The sequence below is a fragment of the Balaenoptera musculus genome, chromosome 15 (genome assembly GCF_009873245.2).
Source record: "Balaenoptera musculus isolate JJ_BM4_2016_0621 chromosome 15, mBalMus1.pri.v3, whole genome shotgun sequence".
NCBI classification, from domain to species: Eukaryota; Metazoa; Chordata; class Mammalia; order Artiodactyla; family Balaenopteridae; genus Balaenoptera; species Balaenoptera musculus.
This window is the reverse complement of record NC_045799.1, coordinates 65,979,496-66,001,086: the sequence shown is the minus strand read 5'-3', so window position 1 is coordinate 66,001,086 and position 21,591 is coordinate 65,979,496. Positions and strand designations below refer to the sequence as shown.

Here is a 21,591-nt window from a genome sequence, read left to right as displayed (position 1 = left end):
ATATTAAAAAGAAGGAAATGATCAGGGCCCCTTCAAGGTTTATTGAGCCAAGTTAGGACTCAGTAAGGACCTAACTTTGTAAGGACCAGGTTCTGAAGGAAAAACTAATATGCCCTCTACAAGCCAAGTTTCAGAGCCTTTTTCCATCTGGAAATACCTGTGACTTACCTGGTGTTCACAATGTTTAGGGGGAATGGTTATGGAAGGTAGAGACAGGGACTGGGAGTGAAAAGTGGTCCACCATAACCATCCACCTGCACATTCATGAGCTGTGCTCTTGACCATGTGAACACACACTGGACTCTCTCACTGTGGTCTCTGCCTCCTAAATTCCCAAGGGTACAGAGGGAACCCAGGGCATTTTAACTGACCAGGGCCATAAGATGGGTAGGGCATCTGGCATTGATATTATCACTGACCTTTAACCAAAAAGGAGACTGATACTCAGATGAGGTGAAATAGTTTAAAGGATAGTACTGAACTTCAACCTAGGTTTTTACTCAGACCTAGCCTGGGAAGATAATGAAGCACAGTGGTTAGAACATAGGCTTTGGAGTTGGTTAGACTTAGACCTGGGTTTGAAATCTGCTCTGCTGTCTCTAACTGGTGTGACCTTGACCACTTGGCTTAACTTTGTTTCCCATCTGTAAAAACGAGAATGATAATACCGTCTACCTTCTAGCCTGGGCTGTGGAAAGTGTTCAATAAATGTTGGCTATCATTCATCAATAATGGGCCCATTCATTAATTGCCACCCCCATACTCACTTCTTGACCTCTTGTTCTGCTGAATTAATTCCCTGCGAGTTGACCTATGCTGAGCATTGTCCTAGAACAGACTGTGTGTGTTTTGCAGAAGAGGATATCAAACTGAACAGTACTCTGTTCCTCTGGCCAGACCAGATTGAAGATATCTTTGAAAACAGCCGAAACCTTCTCCTTAGCAAGAGGGATCAGGCAGAGATGGACCTCATTAAAAGGTACAGGGAAAGTCTGAGGTTGTTTTGATATTGATATTTGATATTTGATATCATTTAGAAATGATACCCAGCTTCATAACATGCTACACGTTCCTGGTTCTGTCTAGAGCCACCCCACCCAGCAGTGCATGGGTGAAGTCTCAAGACAATTGGTGGAGAAGGAATTTCCTTTTGTTTCCCATTGAAGTATGTTCTCTTTAAGCCTGCTTCACTCTAGTGACGCCGGCCAATGCCTTCTCTCCCTGCCTTGAACAATTGGAATTTAGTGGTGCAGAGAGAAAAACACAAAAATAGTAACATGTAATAATAGCCTCACAATAATAATAGCAAAATTGTCAGCCTTGCATTGGAGACTACAGATATGTGAGATATCAAGATAGGATAATAAAGGCATGGTTGGAGGCTGAGAAACTACCTGTTTTGCAGCTGGTCTCATTCAGTGCTAATGTGCCTGTAATCATTTATTCATTGAGTATTTATTATGGATTTTTACTATGTGCTATGCTCTATTCTAGACACATAAGTGTGTTTGACTGCTAAATAAATATTTTAATGCAGTGACAAAGAAAATATTGCACACTGAAAAAGTCAGACAATATCAAGTGAAGTGGACCAAGTACCACGTACATGATAAAGACACACCTGTGTGCATGTGCGTGCGCACACACACACACACATCCCAGCTTGTAACACTTTGTTTAGGAACTGCAGATTCATACCAGTTACCATCCCCATCACACGTGAAACTCCCACTACCCAACTTTAGGTTCCATAATCCCTGCAAATACTCAGGAGAAAGGAAAAGGGTAGATGAAAGCAGGGATTTCTACACAGAATGGGAATTTGGGCTGAAGGATAAACCCACTTAGTTGCTACCTTCAAAATATGACTTAGTTCTGTTGCCCAGAAAAACAACAACAACAACAAAAGATGTGTGTGTGCGAGTATCTGTTTCTTGCTACAGCCTTCTCCTTCCTCTACCTAAATGGCTACTGTCCCCAGAACCCAGAATTTAGCCCAATGAGTAGAATTGATTTCTTTTAATTAATAGATTTTTATTTTTAGAACAGTTTTAGGTTCACAAAAAAATTGAGCACAAAGTATAGGATCCCCCTATACCCCCTCACCCCTTACACACAGCCTCCCCCATGGAACTGAGTTTTGATGCCTCACCAAGAAGCAGAACCATTTTGTAAGTTAGATGAACAGGAGCAAATTTCTTCATCTTTTTGAGCCTCAGTGTCCTCATCTGGAAAATGGGATAGTAGAACCAATCTCAGATCATCTCATTTTATGAGAGGTGTCATTGTATTGAAGGATGAAATGAAATGGTCTGAAGTGGTGCCTAGGTGGTGTCCAGCACATGACAGGCATTCAAGAGTGGTCAGCTTCTTTTGCACTTAAACAATGACTTCTTTGGGGAGAAAATGCTTCTTAACTTCCAAACCACTACCTTGTGAGTGTACTTCTAGAACATTACTCTAAGACCATTTACAGTAACTGTTGAAGTTAAGAGGAGTGAGGGGTGTCTCCTGAAGAAATGGGAACAAGTGTCATTTATGATGAGAGGAGAGTGCCAAGCTTCTTCTTGGAGGGGCAACTCTAGCTTGACCCCATCAACTGGTCCCTGAGCTCTCAACCACAGAGCTCAACAGAGGAGCAGCTCTAGGGGATGCCTGCAGCCCTGGGCTCAGCCCTCTCTTTGGTGAAGTCTTAAACTTGCTGTCCATCATTATTGCATAAATCCTGAGAAAAACCTTTGAGGAGGGCTTAACAATATTCATTTATTCATTCATCTTCTGTGGAAACAATCCCATTCCCTCTCTAAGAGACTTGACCTTATTTTTCCAGCCCACGATAATTTTTTGGCTTCAATGCTTATTTTTCTCCACTTGCTGTCCCCACTCCCTCTCCCAGTTTCTTTTCCACCTTTCCTCTGTCCACTCCATGCCTGGTTGGCTGATACCTGCAGTCTGTAGCCTCTGGCTCCCGTGTCTATTGGATCCAGACAGGGCCAGGCCAGTGGAGAGCACTCAGGAGGTTAGAGAGGGACTGCTGGGCTTCTTCCCCTCTCCCTCCCTGCTTGTTCCTGGGGCTCTGGCCGGTAGCTGCCTCCCTCCTGGATGACAGTTCTTGCTCCTCCGTGGTTCCAGTTCTCATTGTCCCCTCAGCCCTAGGGATCATAATGGCTTCCCTCTGAGGCTAGTCTCTGGGTGCTTCACTCTCCCCTCTTTGTTCCTTTAACCCTACCCACATCTCACCTCTGTAAGTAGTCCCTTAATTAAAGTCTCTTTCTTTGAACATCAGAGTGAATTCTATTTCCTGCCAGAATTCTGACCAATCCACCATTTTAAAATTCTTGCATTATTCTCCCATAGACTCCAGGTGGTCCCACATATAGAACTCAATTTACTTAACTGACTTTCCTGAGTATCTACTATTTACTAATGACATACATTTATATATGTATATATTATGGACATGAAAGCACTTTAGAAACTGTAATGTGCTAAGCAATTATAAAAAATTTAAAATAGTACAAACTGTCAGTTATAAACAGTACAAACTGTCAGTTATGTTACAGGGATGTAATGCACAGCACAAGGAATAGAGTCAATATTTTATAATAACTTTGTATGGTGTATAATCTATAAAAATATCAAATCACTGTGTTATACACCTGAGACCAATATATCAATAATATTGTCAGTCAACTATACTTCAATAAAATTAAAAAAAAGAAATTTAAAACAATAATAATCATAATATTTTACAATAATCACTGAGTTTGTATACTATTTCCCTCTGGGAAGAATTCAAGAGTGCTTTTATCAGAGATTTATCTTTGTGTGTGCGTCTGTGTTTGGAGCCTCAAGAAGAATCTTAACGATGTGAAAAGGCACCCAGCAGCACCTAATTGTGTAGATAACAGGAGAATCAGCTTTCCCCTCATTTTGTTCCACTCAGTGCTAGGTTCCACGGGCCTGGAAGTGATCTGGAATATACATGACGGACATCTCAGGAATGTGAGCTGCTCTTTGCCATAAGAGTGCACCTTCTGGGAAGAAAGAAAGGTGCCTTAGGGGGAGTACCCAGATTGTGTTCTGGGATCCAGATAGAGCACAATGCCTTGCAAATAGCAGGTGCTTACTCTTTTGATGAGTGAATGAATGAGTGAATGAATGAGACTTTTTTCCAGTAAGGATATTCTCTAAAATTAATACCTACCAGAGTCTGAAATCAGAGATTATTACAAAACAAAAATCTGAGAAGAAGCAGGCTGTCTTTCATAGCACTTACGTTCTCTATCTCTGAATCCTTAAGACTTTGGTGAAAAACAATCAGGGGAAGGAGAGGGTGGCAGTGGCCACCTTGCCCAGTTTCCTCTTGGGCTCCTGTCTCCATTCCTCTTCTCTGAGGATACAGAGAACAAAAGGGGCATGGGAGATGGAAGATAAAGCAGATAAATACAGAAGTTCTATGAAGGAAAAGAACAGGGAAACAGAGCACAGTGATTGCATTCAATGGGCAAGTCAGGGAAGGGCTCATGTAAATAAGACTTGAAGGATGAGAAGGATCCCATTAAGGGAAGATGTGGGGAGGGAGAGAGTAGGAGGGGGTCCTGTCCAGGCATCGAGCATAGTGTGAGCAATGGCTCCACCATGGGAATACCTTTGCCTAAGAAGGAGAGTAGCTATAAAAGGAGGCTGAAGAGTTAGAGGAGCACATCCTTGAAGTCATGGTAATGAGTTTGGGTTCCTTATTAAGTATGGTAGAAAGTCACTGATGGTTTTTAATCTGGGTACCAAAATGATCTAATTAATTTTTTCTTTTTATGTTTTGTTTACTTGAATCAGAATTCAAAAATGTCTACAGCATTACAATTGGTTTACATGTCTCTTAGATTTCCTTTTATCTGTAGGTCCCCCCTCCATCTCCTTTGGTTTTTTCCTTGTAATTTATTTATCAAAGAAACCAAGTCTTTTGTCCCCAGATCTAGACTTTCCTGATTGCACCTCTGTGGTGTCATTTAATATGTTCCTCTGTCCTCTGTATTTCCTATAAAATTTTAATAACTGATTTAAATCCTGTTACTAATCTTTGTCCCTGATCTCCTGTGCAAATAGGTAGCAAAGAAAATTTAAGTTTGTCTGTGAGCAAGAGTACTGCATGCAAATATGAGGAAAAAGAAAACGGAGTCAGCCATATTAATATCAGATAGAGTCAAAGTCAAGGCAAAAACATTAGTGATTCAAACATGGTTACTTAGGTGGGTGAAATAATGTTAAAGCAGTCATCAACCCTTTTATATCAAATAATTAATTAAAAATAAATGAAGTGAAACTTGAATAAGGAGGTAATGGAAGTAAATAATTAAGAACCTTAATTTGTTGGATATGTATCAAACCTTCTACTCTACAATGGAAAAAACTATTCTTAAATGCCCTTAGGGGGCTTCCATGGTGGCGCAGTGGTTGAGAATCTGCCTGCCAATGCAGGGAACACGGGTTCGAGCCGTGGTCTGGGAAGATCCCACATGCTGCGGAGCAAATAGGCCCGTGAGCCACAACTACTGAGCCTGCGCGTCTGGAGCCTGTGCTCCGCAACAAGAGAGGCCGCGACAGTGAGAGGCCCACGCACCGCGATGAAGAGTGGCCCCCGCTCGCCGCAACTAGAGAAAGCCCTTGCACAGAAACGAAGACCCAACACTGCCAAAAATAAATAAATAAATTAATTAATTAAAAAAAAATGTCCTTAGGGGACCTCCCTGGTGGCGCAGTGGTTAAGACTCTGCCTGCCAATGCAGGAACACGGGTTCGATCCCTGGTCCGGGGATATCCCACATGCTGTGGAACAACTAAGCTTGTGCACCACAGCTACTGAGCCTGCACTCTACAGCCTGCAAGCCACAACTACTGAGCCCGTGTGCCACAACTACTGAAGCCCGCATGCTAGAACCCATGCTTTGCAACAAGAGAAGCCACTGCAATGAGAAGCCTGCACACTGCAACGAAGAGTAGCCCCTGCTCGCCATAACTAGAGAAAGCCCGCACGCGGCAACGAAGACCCAACACAGCCAAAAATAAATAAATAAATAAATAAATTTATTTTAAAAAATGTCCTTAGAACATTTACAAAAATTGACCATATTTTAGGAACCCCTTCCCAAGAAAAAATATTTAAAGAAGCAGAAACGATATTGGCCATAATCTGTTATAATAGTGTGTATTAGTTATCTATTTCTGCATGACAAATCATTCTGAAAAATAGCAACTTAAAACATCAAACATTCATTATCTCACAGTTTCTGTGGGTCAGAAATCTAGGTGCAGCTTAGCAGTATACCTCTGGCTCAAGGTCTCTTATGAAGTTGCAGTCAGAATGTCAGCCAAGGCTGCAGTCTCATCTTAGGGCTCAGCTGGGTGAGGATCTACATCCAGGCTCACTCACATGATTGTTAGTAGGATTCAGCTCCTCATATTCTGTTGGCCAGAAACTTCCCTCTATTCCTTGCTATATGGACCTCTCCATAGAGTAGCTCATAACATGGCAGCTGGCTTCCTTCAGAGAGAGAGAAAGAGAGAGAGGGAGAGAGACAGAGAGAAAGTCACAGTCTTTTTGTAACCTAATCTTGGGAGTAACATCCCATCACTTTTGCCATATTCTTTGTTAGAAGTGAGTTACTAGGTCTATCCCAACTCAAAAGGAGACAGTTACAGAAGGATATGAAGTACCAGGAGGTGTGGCTCTTTGGGGACCTTACCAGAGGCTGCTTACCACACAGTGCAATTAGAAATAAAACCCAAATCAAACCATTGAAAATTAACTCTCTTAAATTACTTTTAAGAAAAAAAGAACATAAAAACTGCCATAACAGAATTAAGTGTTCTTAAGATAATAGCCAAATTTATGGTATGTTACTATAGCTGTTCTGAATGGCAAATCCCCTTATTCATTCAATGAGTATTGATTGTTTTATGCCAGACACTCTTCTAAGTGCTGGAGATACAAAAAGGCAATAAGGAGGTTAAAACTGCATTGATAGAGTTTAAATTCTAGTGAATGAGACTAAACATTTTTATAGTGATTATTATGTACCAGGCTTAATTCTGAGCATTTTGTATATGTTAGCTTATTAAATACTAAAGTAGGTACTTTATCATACATCCCTGTTTTCTTTAGCTGAGGCATACAGAGGTTAAAGGACTTGACCAAGGTCACATAGCTACTGTGTTGCAATGTAGGGATTTGAACCTAACCTGTCCAGCTCTAGAACCTGTCCACTTAACACTGTGTTAATTTACCTCGTTAGGAAAAGGGAGAAGTAAATTTGAGAACTGCTTTGTTGATAATATGGATGAAGTAGATAAATCTCTGGAAAAGTCTTCCCTGATCACTCTAGCTAAATTAGCCCTTCACTTGCATCCACTAGGCACTCTGCCCTGTTCTATTTTCTTCAGAACATTTATCACTATCAGAAATATCTTATTTCATTTTTATCTATGTATGGATTTATCCATCCATCCATCTGTCTGTCCATTCATCCATTCATTCATTCATTCATATATGTTTACTGTCTGGGTTTCCCCAAACTAAAATACAAGCTCCATGAGGGTAGGGAGCTTCATAGTGTACTTCACAAATACATTCCTGATGCCTAGAACAGTTCTTGATATTAGGCACTTAATAATAAATGCCTAATGGATAAATGAATAATATGTATATACATAAATTTTATACATGTATATATTATATAGCATATGTACTATAATATATATTTTTAATATATATTTACCTCTATGAGAAACATCTGGAAATATTTAACCACCATAGGTTCAAAGCAGCTGTCTCTGGGAGGTGGGATTACAAGTTATATATAATAACATATATTTATAAGTTTTACATACATTGTATCAGAAGATCAAATTCTCCCTAGGCTTGAATTGGGTGAGCAATGCTGATAAATGGAAAGTCCAAATGTGATTGGGCTGTCTTTACTTTCAGATGCTCAGAATTTGAGGCAAAACTTGAGGGCTACAACAAGGAACTGGAAGGTTTTAGGAAACGTGAAGTGATGACTACAGAAGAAATGAAGAACAATGTTGAAAAGCTTAATGAGCTTTCAAAGAATCTAGATCAAGCGCTGGTGGAATTTGAGGTTTGGGGTCTTGGGATGGGGACTTATGACTGTACTGCTCTGCTGGTTCTGGCCCTTGGTTTTGTGTTTTCCTAACATCACCTGTCAGGTGGATAGTATTAGTTGATTGACCAGTTCTTTCATTGGTGCTTTCAACTACCTTTTTCCACACCCCTACATTATACCAGCTTTTTGGTTAGTCACTGAGTACACAAAGAAGAATTATAATGGAATAATTGCTCACATGTGTTGAGCATGTATTATGTGCACAATGTGCAAAGGACTTCATATGTGATATATCACTTAATATCCATAATAAACCTTTGTGGTAGGTACTGTATCTTCACTTATCCCTATTTAAAATGGGAGAACTAAGTCTTGGAGAAGCTAAGTAACTTGCCCTGAAGTTCACTAGTAAGTTCTTTAATCATTAAAGTTCTTACCTTTGAGGCAATTCAGCACAAGAAGGCAACATTGTGTTAACAGTTTCATATGTACTTTAACTAAAGTATATATGAAAATTGGGAAAATGGGGATATGGATATGATACAGTTGGAGCCAAGGTGATGGAGCAAGTGGCAAATTATCATAAAGTTTCCCCCAGCTAGATCTCAGCTGCTATGGCCCTCAGAGGTAGCACAGGGACATTCTTGCTTGAGTTCATGCCTTATTTTCCTGTCTTACTCTCCAGATGAACACGCATCTTCCTCAACTTGGTTTTCAAAGCACTGGGGAACTTGCCATGGTGGCTTCTAGGGTTCAGGAGAACCACCCACCCAATAAACAGCATCCCCTTTTGCCCTGCAGTTGATCAATAAGGAGGAGGAGCTGTTGGAAAAGGAGAAGAGTACCTTCCCTCTTCTACAAACCGTGATGACCAACAAAGTGCCTTACGAGCAGCTGTGGGTGACAGCCTACGAGTTTAGCATCAAGTCGGAGGAATGGATGAATGGTATACCGCATTCTCACTCTGCTGGGGCAGGATAGCGATGGGGTAGCAGATTCAATCCAGCCAGTTCTGAAATAAGATTGGGACCTCAGATTCTGGCTATACTTTTTATCATATTCTCATATTCTGGATTAAGGCAACCATAGTTAAATTTTTCTGATGTGATAATGATGGAAGGTGGGGATCAAAGCACCAGATCTATTGCTAGGGTAAAATAGAATAGGCAGCCACCCACAGCCACGGGTTGGGTAGTGACTCAGAGAGGCAGGTGGTGGGAGAATAAGATGGCAGTTCCCCTATTACGCTGATGCAAGAAAGGCCAGAGTGCCATAGATATCTGTAAACTACCTCTTTTACTATAGATCCTGGACACTAGAGAGAGGTTGAGGCGGTAGAGTCAACAGGACTTAATGATTGATCTGATATGGGGCAGGGGGCAGAGAGGGAGAGGCAAGCACCTAGGGTGAATTCCAGATTATTAGCTCAGGAAGTCTGGTGGATAATGCCATCACTGAATAAGAGAAATGACAGGTTTGTTGGGAAAAAACCATCAGCTTGAATACACTGAGTTAGGTGTCTGCAAACATCCAAATGGGAATATTAATTAGTTCAGTATATCAGTCTGGATTGAAGTTATAGTGGGGGTGGGATTTATATTGGGGAATAATTGATATGTAAGAGTACAATTAAAAACCATCAATGACATCACCTGGGGAGAGTATTTAGGAGCAGAGGACAAAATCTGAGACCTCCAGGGTTGAGCCTTTAGCTTATTTCCAGTGCTTCAATATTTTTAAAAATTAATTAATTTATTTATTTATTTTTGGCTGCATTGAGTCTTTGTTGTTCCGTGCGGGCTTTTCTCTAGTTGTGGCGAGCGGGGGCTACTCTTTGTTGCAGTGCGTGGGCTTCTCATTGTGGTGGCTTCTCTTGTTGCAGAGCACGGGCTCTAGGCACGCGGGCTTCAGTAGTTGTGGCGCACGGGCTCAGTAGTTGTGGCTCGCGGGCTCTAGAGTGCAGGCTCAGTAGTTGTGGTGTACAGGCTTAATTGTTCCACAGCATGTGGAATCTCCCCGGATCAGGGCTCGAACCCATGTCCCCTGCATTGGCAGGTGGATTCTTAACCACTGCGCCACCAGGGAAGTCCAGTGCTTCGATATTATAAGAACAACTGTGATGAACATCTTTGTTGCCAATTTTCAGTATACAATAATGATCATTTTCTTAGGATAATTTACCAAAAGTGAAATGGCTAGATCAAAGGGATGTAATAAAAATTATTAGGATTTTAGAAAATGCTTTTGTTATTGGTATTGCCTTCCAGAAAAGTTACATGTTTTAATTTATTATTCTTCTAGCAGTATTTGAGGGCCCATTCCTCATACCCTCAATAAACTTGGGAAGTAATAGCTTTAAGAACTTTTTTTGCTCATTTGATGTTTAAAGTGGTATTTTCTTTTTCACAACTTTTAAGTATGCTTTTTCATTATTAAAAAGCATTCCTGGGACTTCCCTGGCGGTCCAGTGGTTAAGAGTCTGCACTTCCACTGCAGGGAGTGGGGCACGGGTTCCATCCCTGGCTGGGGAACTAAGATCCTGCATGGCGTGCAGCCAAAAAAAAAAAGAAAAAAAATTGGTCAGTTGAATTCCTTACTTTATAAAAGGCTATTCATTTGCTCTCCCACTTTTTCTCTATTACTAAGCCACCTTATTTAAATAATTTTCCGTTTTGAATAATATTTTTGTTGATGCTTTTTATTTTTTGAAGTACTCGATCATATCTATACATTTAGGATATTTTACCTTATTTATCACTTTCACACCCCTTTTAAAATTCACTTTTCTGTGTTGACTAGCACCTCCAAATTAAACAGTAGTTAATAATGGCACCTTTGTCTTATTCCTGATTTTAATAGGAATTCTTCCAGAGTGTCACCTTTATTTATTTATTTATTTTGGATTTTTTTGATGTGAACCATTTTTAAAGTCTCTTTTGAATTTGTTACAATATTGCTTCTGTTTTATGTTTTGGTTTTTTGGCCCCGAGGCATGTGGGATCTTATCTCCCCTACGAGGGATCGAATCCTCACCCCCTGCATTGGAAGGCAAAGTCTTAACCACTGGACCGCCAGGGAAGTCCCCAGAGTGTCACCTTTAAACATGATGCTTTTTGTTGGTTGAGGCACCAAATAGTTCTGGTGTTAAGGAAGTATTTATAATTTAGCAAGTTTTTTTGTTGGAAAGAGACAATGTATTTTAAATTTTTTATATTTTATTTTTTAAATTCATATACAGTAAAAATGATATTTTTGACATACAGTTCTCTGAATTTTAACATATGTATTGATTCACCACAATCAGAAAATGGAACAGTTCCATGACTTCAATAAACTTCCCTGTACTACCCCTTCATAATCACACTCTCCCTACACCTGGCAACTATTGATCTCTTCATTGTTACTATAGTTTTGTCTTTTTGAGACTGTCATATAACTTCAATCTCTTTTTCAAATTTTATTATGACTATTACAGTGCCTTTGTCTTTATATCTTTTACATAAAATTTGTGAATCAGCTTATTTATATATATAAGAAACCTGCTGGAATTTTGATTGGAAATGTGTTAAATCAGTTTGGAGAGAACTGACATCTTTAATTGAATCATCCAATCCATGGACATTGTACATCTAATTATTTTGCTCTTCTTTGACTTCTTTTTGTCAGTGTTTTGTAGGTTTTAGCGTACAGATCCTATATGTGTTTTGTTAAATTTATATGTATTTCTTTTTATAGAGCTATATGTTTTTAAATTTCAGTTTCTACTTTTACTTTTTTTTTTTTTTAATTAATTTATTTATTTATGACTGTGTTGAGTCTTCGTTTCTGTGCGAGGGCTTTCTCTAGTTGCGGCAAGTGGGGACCACTCTTCATCGCGGTGCGCGGGCCTCTCACCATCGCGGCCTCTCTTGTTGCGGAGCACAGGCTCCAGACGCGCAGGCTCAGTAATTGTGGCTCACGGGCCCAGTTGCTCCGTGGCATGTGGGATCTTCCCAGACCAGGGCTCGAACCCGTGTCCCCTGCATTGGCAGGCAGATTCTCAACCACTGCGCCACCAGGGAAGCCCCTCAGTTTCTAATTGGTCATTGCTAGTGTATATTAAAACAGTTGGGGTTGGGGGAGGGGGTTTGCCCATTTTTAAATTAAGTTTGTTTTCTTACTGTTGAGTTTTAAGAGTTCTTTATATATTTTGGACAGCAATCCTCTATCAGATATGTCTTTTGCAATTTTTTCTACTAGTCTTTGGCCTGTCTTTTCAGTCTTTTGACAGTGTCTTTCACAAAGCAGAAGTTTTTAATTTTAATAAAGTCTAGTTTGTCATTTCTTTCATAGATCATGCCTTTAGCATTGTATCTAAAAATTTATCACCAAACCCAAGGTCATCTAGATTTTTCTGCTATGTTATCTTCTAGAAGTTTTATAGTTTTGCATTTTACATTTAAGTCCATGATCCATTTTGATTAATTTTTGATTAATTTTTGTCAAGGATGTACAGTCTCCATCTACATTCATTTTTTTTTTTGGCTGCATTGGGTCTTCGTTGCTGCATGTGGGCTTTCTCTAGATGTGGTGAGTGGGGGCTTCTCTTCATTGCAGTGTGTGGGCTTCTCATTGCGGTGGCTTCTCTTGTTGTGGAACACAGACTCTAGGCACGTGGGCTTCAGTAGTTGTGGTGCGCAGGCTCAGTAGGTGCAGCATGCGGGCCCTAGAGCACAGGCTCAGTAGTTGTGGCACACGGGCTTTGTTGCTCCATGGCATGTGGGATCCTCCCAGACCAGGGATCGAACCCGTGTCCCCTGCATTGGCAGGCAGATTCTCAACCACTGCGACACCAGGGAAGTCCCTCTACATTCATTTTTTTGCATGTAGATATCCAGTTGTTCTAAAACTATTTGTTGGAAAGTTTCATTTCTCCATTGTATTGCCTTTGCTTCTTTGTGAAAGATCAGTCGGCTATTGTGGATCTTATTTCTGGGCTCTCTATTCTGTTCCATTGACCTATATGTCTATTCTTTTGCCAGTACCACATTTGATTATTGTAACTATGTGGTAAGTCTTGAAGCTGGATAATGTCAGTCCCCCAACTTTATGCTTCTCCTTTAATATTATATTGGCTATTCTGGGTCTTTAATGTCTCCATATAAACTTTAGAATCAGTTTGTCAGTATCTAAAAAAAATTTGTTGGGATTTTGATTGGGACTGTGTTGAATCTGTAGATCAAGTTGGAAAAAACTGACATCTTGACAATATTGAATCTTCTTATCCATGAACATTAAATTTTTCTCCATTTATTTTCTTCTTTGATTTCTTTCATTAGAGTTTTATAGTTTTCCTTATATAGACATTGTACATATTTTGTTAGATTTACACCTAAGTATTTCAATTTTGGGGGTGCTAATGTAAATGGATATGTTTTTAATTTCAAATCCACTGTTCATTAATAATATATAGGAAAGCAATTAACTTTTGTGTATTAACCATGTATACTGCAACCTTGCTATAATTGTGAATTAGTTTCAGGAGGTTTCTTTTTGCTGTTGGTTCTTTCATATTTTCTATGTAGGTGATCATGTCATCTGCAAACAAAGTTTTTTGTCTTCTTTCCCAGTCTGTATACCTTTCATTTCCTATTCTTGTCATATTGCATTATCTAGGACTACCACAAAATGCTGTTGAAAATGGAGTGGTGAGAGGGAACATTCTTGCTGTGTTCCTGATCTTAGCAGGAAAGATTCTAGTTTCTTACCATTAAGTATGATATTAGCTGTAGGTTTTTGTAGATGTTCTTTATCAAGTTGAGGAATTTCTCCTCTATCCCTTATTTGCTGAGAGTTTTTATTATGAATGGCTATTGGATTTTTTTCAGATGCTTTTTCTGAATCTATTGATGTGATCATGTGATTTTTCTTCAATTGCCTGTTGATGTGATGAATTATATTAATTGATTTTCAAACATTGAAACAACTTTACATGCGAGGAATAAGTCCCAATTGATTGCGGTGTATAATTTTATATATATGTTAATGTATAATATATATATAGGTGGATACAATTTGCTAACATTTTGTTGAGGATTCTTGCATCTATGTTCATGAGAGGTATTGGTCTTTAGTTTCCTTTTCTTGTAATGTCTTTGTCTGGTTTTGGTATTAGGATAGTACTGGCCTCATAGAATGAGTTAGGAAGTATTTCTGCTTCTGTCTCCTGGAAGAGATTGTACAAAAATTGGTATTTTTCCTTTCTTAAATGTTTGGCAGAATTCACCATCATCTGGGCCTGATGCTTTCTGTTTTGGAAAGTTATTAATTATTGATTCAATTTCTAAATAAATATAGGCCAATTCAGATTGTTTGTTTCTCCTTGTGTGAATTTTGGCAAATTGTATCTTTCAAGGAATTGGTCTGTTTAATCTAGGTTATCAAATTTGTGATCATAGAGTATTTCATGGTCTTCTTTTATTATCCTTTTAATGTGCATGAGATGTGCAATGATGTCTCCTCTTTCATTTCTGATGTCAGTAATTTGTGTCTTTTCTTTTTTCTTTGTTAACCTAGCTAGCTATTTATCAATTTTATTGATCTTTTAAAAGAACCAGGTTTTCATTTTATTATTTCTTTTCTTCTGCTTACTTTGGATTTATTTTTTAAAAATAAATTTATTTATTTATTTATTTTTGGCTGCGTTGGGTCTTCGTTGCTGTGCGCAGGCTTTCTCTAATTGCGGCGAGTGGGGACTACTCTTCCGTTGTGGTGCACAGGCTTCTCATTGTGGTGGCTTCTCTTGTTGCGGAGCACAGGCTCTAGGTGTGCGGGCTTTAGTAGTTGTGGCACGCGGGCTCGGTAGTTGTGGCTCACGGGCTCTAGAGTGCAGGCTCAGTAGTTGTGGCGCATGGGCTTAGTTGCTCCGCAGCATGTGGGATCTTCCCGGACCAGGACTCGAACCCTTGTCCCCTGCACTGGCAGGCGGATTCTTAACCACTGCGCTACCAGGGAAGCCCTCACTTTGGATTTAATATGCTCTTTTTTAATAGTTTCCTAAAGTGGAAGCATAGATTATTGATTTTAGGTTTTTTCTAATATATATATTCAATGCTATAAATTTTCCTCTAAATACTTCTTTCCTTGTATCCCACAACTTTTTAAAAATTTATTTTATTGGTGTATAGATGATTTACAATGTTATGTTAATTTCTGCTGTACAGCAAAGTGATTCAGTTATATATAACATTCTTTTTCATATTCTTTTCCATTATGGTTTATTACAGGATATTGAATATAGTTCCCTGTGCTATACAGTAGGACCTTGTTGTTTATCTATTCTATGTATAATAGTTTGCATCTGTTAATCCCAAACTCCCAGTCCATCCCTCCCTCACCACCCTCCCCCATGGTGACCACAAGTCTGTTCTCTATGTCTGTGAGTCTGTTTCTGTTTTGTAGATAAGTTCATTTGTGTCATATTTTAGATTCTACATATAAGTGATATCATGGGGTATTTGTCTTTCTCTTTCTGACTTACTTCATTTACTATGAAAATCTCTAGGTCCATCCATACTGCTGCAAATTACATTATTTCATTCTTTTTTATGGCTGAGTAATATTGCATTGTGTATATGTACCACCTCTTCTTTACCCATTCATCTGTTGATGGACATTTAGGTTGTTTCCATGTCTTGGCTATTGTGAATACTGCTGCTATGAACAGGGGGGGTGCATGTATCTTTTTTAAAATTAATTAATTAATTAATTAATTAATTAATTTGGCTGCTTTGGGTCTTCGTTGCTGTGCACGGGCTTTCTCTAGTTGCAGCAAGCAGGGGTTACTCTTCGTTGCGGTGCGCGGGCTTCTCATTGTGGTGGTTTCTGTTGTTGCGGAGCATGGGCTCTAGGCACGCGGGCTTCAGTAGTTGTGTCACATGGGCTCAGTAGTTGTGGCTCGTGGCCTCTAGCGTGCAGGCTCAGTAGTTGTGGTGCACAGGCTTAGTTGCTCTGCAGCATGTGGAATCTTCCCGGACCAGGGGTAGAACCTGTGTCCCCTGCATCGGCAGGTGGATTCTTAACCACTGCGCTACCAGGGAAGCCTTGCATGTATCTTTTTGAATTATAGTTTTGTCTGGATATATGCCCAGGAATGGGATTGCTGGATCATATGACAACTCTATTTTAAGTTTTTTGAGGAGTCTCCTTACTGTTTTCCATAGTGGCTGCCCCAGTTTACATTCCCACCAACAATGTAGGTGGGTTCCCTTTTCTCCAGCATTTATTATTTGTAGATTTTTTAATGATGGCCATTCTGATCAGTGAGGTGGTACCTCATCGTAGTTTTGATTTGCAGTCCTCTAATAATTAGCTATATTGAGCATCTTTTCATGTGCTTTTTGGCCATCTGTATGTCTTCTTTGGAGAAATATCTATTTAGTGCTTCTGCCCATTTTTTGATTGGGTTGTTTGGTTTTTTGTTTTTGAGTTGTATGAGCTGTTTGTATGTTTTGGAAATTAAGCCCTTGTCAGTCATTCATTTTGTTTATGGTTTCCCTTGCTATACAAAAGCTTGTAAGTTTGATTAGGTCCCATTGTTTATTTTTGCTTTTATTTCTATTGCCTTGGGAGACTGACCTAAGAAAACATTGGTATGATTTCTGTCAGAGAATGTTTTGCCTATGTTCTCTTCTAGGAGTTTTATGGTGTCATGTCTTATATTAAGCCTTTAATCCATTTTGAGTTTATTTTTGTGTATGGTGTCAGGGTGTGTTCTAACTTCATTGATTTACATGTGGTCGTCCAACTTTTCCAACACCACTTGCTGAAGTGACTGTCTTTTTTGCCATTGTATATTCTTGCCTCCTTTGTTGAAGATTAATTGACTGTAGGTATGCGGGTTTATTTCTGGGCTGTCTATTCTGTTCCATTCCATATGTCTGTTTCTGTGCCAATAATCACGCTGTTTTCATTACTGCAGCTTTGTAGTATTGTCTGACGTCTGGGAGGGTTATGCCTCTTGCTTTGTTCTTTTCCTCAGGATTGCTTTGGCAATTCTGGGTCTTTTATGGTTCTATATAAATTTCAGGATTATTTGTTCTAGTTCTGTGAAAAAAGTCATGGGTAATTTGATAGGGATCACGTTAAATCTATAGATTGCTTTGGGTAGTATGGCCATTTTAACAGTATTAATTCTTCCTGTCTAAGAGCATGGGATATCTTTCCATTTCTTTGGATCATCTTCAGTTTCCTTTATTAATGTTTTATAGTTCTCAGTCTCTTACCTCCTTTCTCAGGTTTATTCCTACGTACAGTAAGTCCCCTGCATACGAACAAGCTGCGTTCTGAGAGCATGTTCATAAATCCAATTTGTTCATAAGTCCAACAAAGTTAGCCTAAGTACCCAACTAACACAATCGGCTATATAGTACTATACTGTAATAGGTTTATAATACTTTTCACACAAATAATACATAACAAACAAACACAAAAAACAAAGAAAACATTTTTAATCTTACAGTACAGTACCTTGAAAAGTACAGTAGTACAGTAAAACAGCTGGCATACAGTGGCTGACATCGAGTGAACAGGCAAGAAGAGTTACTGACTAGAGGAGGGAGAGGAGGTGGGAGATGGTAGAGCTGAAGGATCATCAGCAATAGGAGATGGTGGGCAAGCCGCAATTTCACTCATGCCTGACGTTGATGGCACAGGTTCTGGTTCCTTGCTGGATTCAATTCTATCTACCCACTTTAAAAAATGATCCAGTGATACTGTACTGCTGTACTCTATACAGTACTGTACAGTAAAGTACACAAAAGCACAACCAGTTGTAGAAGATGCACACACGTGACAGTATATGCCAGACACATGAACTAACTTACGTGATTGGACATGTGAATGCACATTCTCATCTTTGAAAGTTCGCAACTTGAAGGTTCGTATGTAGGGGACTTACGGTATTTTATTTTTTTGGATGCGATTTTAAAAAGGATTTTTTTTTTACATTCCCATCCTGATATTTCATTGTTAGTGTAAAGAAATGCAACCAATTTCTGTATGTTAATCTTGTACCCTGCTACCTTGCTGAATTCGTTTATCAGTTCTAGTAGTTTTTGAGTGGAATCCTCAGGGTTTTCTATATAAAGTATCATGTCATCTGCATATAATGACAATTTTACCTCTTTCCTTCCAATCTGGATACCTTTTATTTCTTTTTCTTGTCTGATTCCTGTGCCTAGGACTTCCAATACTATGCTGAATAGAAGTGATGAGAGTGGGCATCTTTGTCTTCTTCTGGATTTTAGCAGGAATGCTTTCAGCTTTTCACCATTGAGTATTATATTGGCTGTGACATCCCACAGCTTTTGATGTTAATTTTTATTTTCATTTAGCTCAAAATGTTTTTAAATTTCTCTTGATATTTCTTCTTTGACTCATGTGTTATTAAGAAGTATGTAGCTTAATTTCCAAGTATTTTTGGATTTTTCCAGCTGTCTTTCTGTTAATTGAGTTATGAGAATAAAAATCCTTGCCTTGTTTCTGATCTTATGGAGAAAGTATTCCATCTTTCACCATTAAGTATAATGGGGTTTTTGCTTTTATTTTTTTAAACAAGTTTTTATTTTTTTAAACCACTTTTTTTGTATGATTAACATATAAAAAGCTGTACGTATTTAATATATACAAAAATGTAATGTTAGTGTAGGTTTTTATAGGGTGCCCTTTATCAGATTGAGGAAGTTCTCTTGTATTCCTAGTTTGTTTATAGATTTTTATCATGAATGGATATTGGATTTTGTCAAATGCTTTTGCTGCATCAATTTACATTATGTGATTTTCCTTCTTTCGACTGTTAATATGGTATATTACATTGCTTGATTTTCAAATATTAAATCAACCTTGCATTCCTCCAATAAACCCCACGTGGACATGGTGTATTATTCTTTTTATATATTGTATGGAAGTCATACATATTTCTTTTCTTCTTTTTAAAAAATTTTAATATTTTATTACTTAACAAAAAATGTTAGGTTGATAAAGCATGTTATTAATTAATGAAGCTATATGAATGAATCTATTTTTAGTCTTGGCAGCCCTGAAAGAAAAGTGTTTTTGAGTTAATTAGCAACATCATAATGCAAGAGTTAATACTAATTTGAAATAACAAAGGGGAAGGAAGCAGCAGCATGGAAAGGCTGAATGTGAAAACCCAAATGCTAAAAGATACCTGTAAAAGAAAAGGAGGAGAAGAGAATGAATGTTTTGGTGAAGTTTTTTTTTTTTTTATAAATGAGGTGTCATTTTCTGTTTTAAAGATAATCTATTTTTAAATAATTTCAAACTTACATAAAAGCTGTCAGAACTGTACAGTTAACTCCTATGTCCCTATTCATCCACATTCCCCAGTTGTTAATATTTCACAGCATTTGTGAAGCACGTTTTGATACTTCTATAATAGCATCTATAACTTATGCTAACAATTGGTTCCCTAACTACTCTTGCATTGTATGCCAGGCAATATGTTAGCCACTTTACTTACCTCATGTAATTTTTACAGTCACCCTCCAAGGTATCCAGTATTACCCCTGTGTCACAGGTGAGACTGCTGAGGCTTAGAAAAGTTCAGTCAGTATCCCCAAGGCTTCAGTGGCTAAGTAGAGGTTTCAGACCCAACTCTAAAGCCTGTGCTTGTTCCAATATCCATACCATAGACACAATTCTAAATTCAGGGAATTAAAGGTACATGTGACTAACACTACTTGGTGATCTGACCTTTCCCTCACCCCATCTTTTCTATTTCAGGACCCCTCTTTTCACTGAATGCTGAGGAAATCATGGAGGAAATAGGGAATATGTGGAGGACGATATATAAATTGACCAAGACCTTAGCTGACTTGCCTGCACCCAGGCGCTTAGCAGAGAATGTGAAAATCAAGATTGATAAATTCAAGCAGCACATCCCTATCCTCAGCATTTCCTGCAACCCAGGGATGAAAGACCGGCACTGGCAGCAGGTCCCTGTCACTGCCCCCCGCCCCAGTCAGGCCAGCGCATCCCTGGTCCTGGTAGCCCTTTGGAAGGCAGGGACCATTAATGGGTCAAGCTTCTTCTTTCTAAAAGGAGAATCTACTTGAGGCCAAGAGAGTAGTAAAGGGGGTGATAGCCTTTTGAAGAAAGGGAATAACTTCCTGCCTCTCCACATAAACAGGCCGATCCTTTTCTTTGGGGACCCCATTGCTGGTGGTTGAGTATTTTTCCAGCCAGTGGCCACAAAGGCTCTCCTAATCTGCTTTCCTAAGCAAATGGCTGTTCAGCATCCTAAAAGGTGATTAGGGTGTTGAATTACAATGGGAGGGGCCTGGATTTGTTCCTTATCCTAGGCTACACAAAAGAGAAAGTCACATTTATCCCTGGGGGCTCCTAACAATGCCAGATGATTCCTACTTCAGCTTCCTCAACCAGCAGGCTATGTTCAGAAGTAATTTTGCACTCTTTTTTCAGCCCTTTGAGTCTATAAATGAGAATAATAAATATTCTCCCTAAAAATGATGGGATTTTTATAAGCAACCAAGTGTGAGGGTGATAAATGTAGTATGAATACTAAACAGAAGAAAGAAAACTCACTGTGTTTCTAAAATAATTGTCACATTCAAGAGCTAGCAATGGCCTTGAAACATCTTCTACCAGGGAATTGCTCTGTGTGGAGGTGAAGAAGAGACTGGCTCTCCGTAGGCAAATTCCTCTCTGACTGGGCCTGAAATTCCCTCTCCAGGAACCATGCACAAGACTGAGGACATTGTCTCTAGAAGGACTGAGTCTGAGAGCATAACCATTAGGAGTATTTTGATCTCCCTGGGACAACGGAGATCTTGATATGTGAGAGATTCAAGATTTTTTCCGTAGAGAGGAGCTGCTTTCAATTTTCCAGAAAGCCTTGAAATTCAAGACTTAAGCAAAGATGTAAAGAAGGCAGAGCAAAGGTCATCTGGTAGACTTTGGGTCTTGAGCTGCCCCAGCAGAGGGATCTGCACAGCGGCAGCTGCCCTCGCTTGGTACTCATAGGGTGCCTCTCCCTGCGGATCTAGCCTGACTAGAGCTTTGACCGTTTAGAGAGTTAGGTAGACAGGTGCCCTCCAGCAGTGCTAGGTCTCTCCATGAGATGACATTATAGAAAGTGCCCTCATCAATGGCATTTAGACGGTGCTCTAGGGGTGCTCAGAAAGCCATCCCCTCCATCTGGTGCTCCCCCCTGTGATGACAGTATTCTCACACATGGGCACTTTAAAAATCCCAACCATTCCTAGACATTAATAATTCTCATTTATAGGCCACTTAGATGGACAGATTGGGGTAAAAAATTCCCTGGAATTAAAATAATAATAACAATAATAACTAAAGTGTATTGAGTACCAACTTTGTACTGGGTACTGTTATATACTTTATGCGGATTCTCTCATTTCATCCTCCCAACAACCCTTTGAAGTAG

The 21,591-nt window shown here is 39.2% G+C and overlaps 1 protein-coding gene across 1 annotated transcript in view; it reads left to right on the top strand.

The window, feature by feature from the left end:
• The window catches only part of DNAH3 (dynein axonemal heavy chain 3), a 211,811-nt gene that overhangs the window by 48,831 nt on the left and 141,389 nt on the right, over positions 1–21,591 (top strand). Inside the window, 4 exon segments of the mRNA XM_036824136.1 lie at positions 856–979; positions 7,985–8,138; positions 8,925–9,069; positions 19,908–20,119. Coding sequence (XP_036680031.1) covers positions 856–979; positions 7,985–8,138; positions 8,925–9,069; positions 19,908–20,119 — 635 coding nt within the window.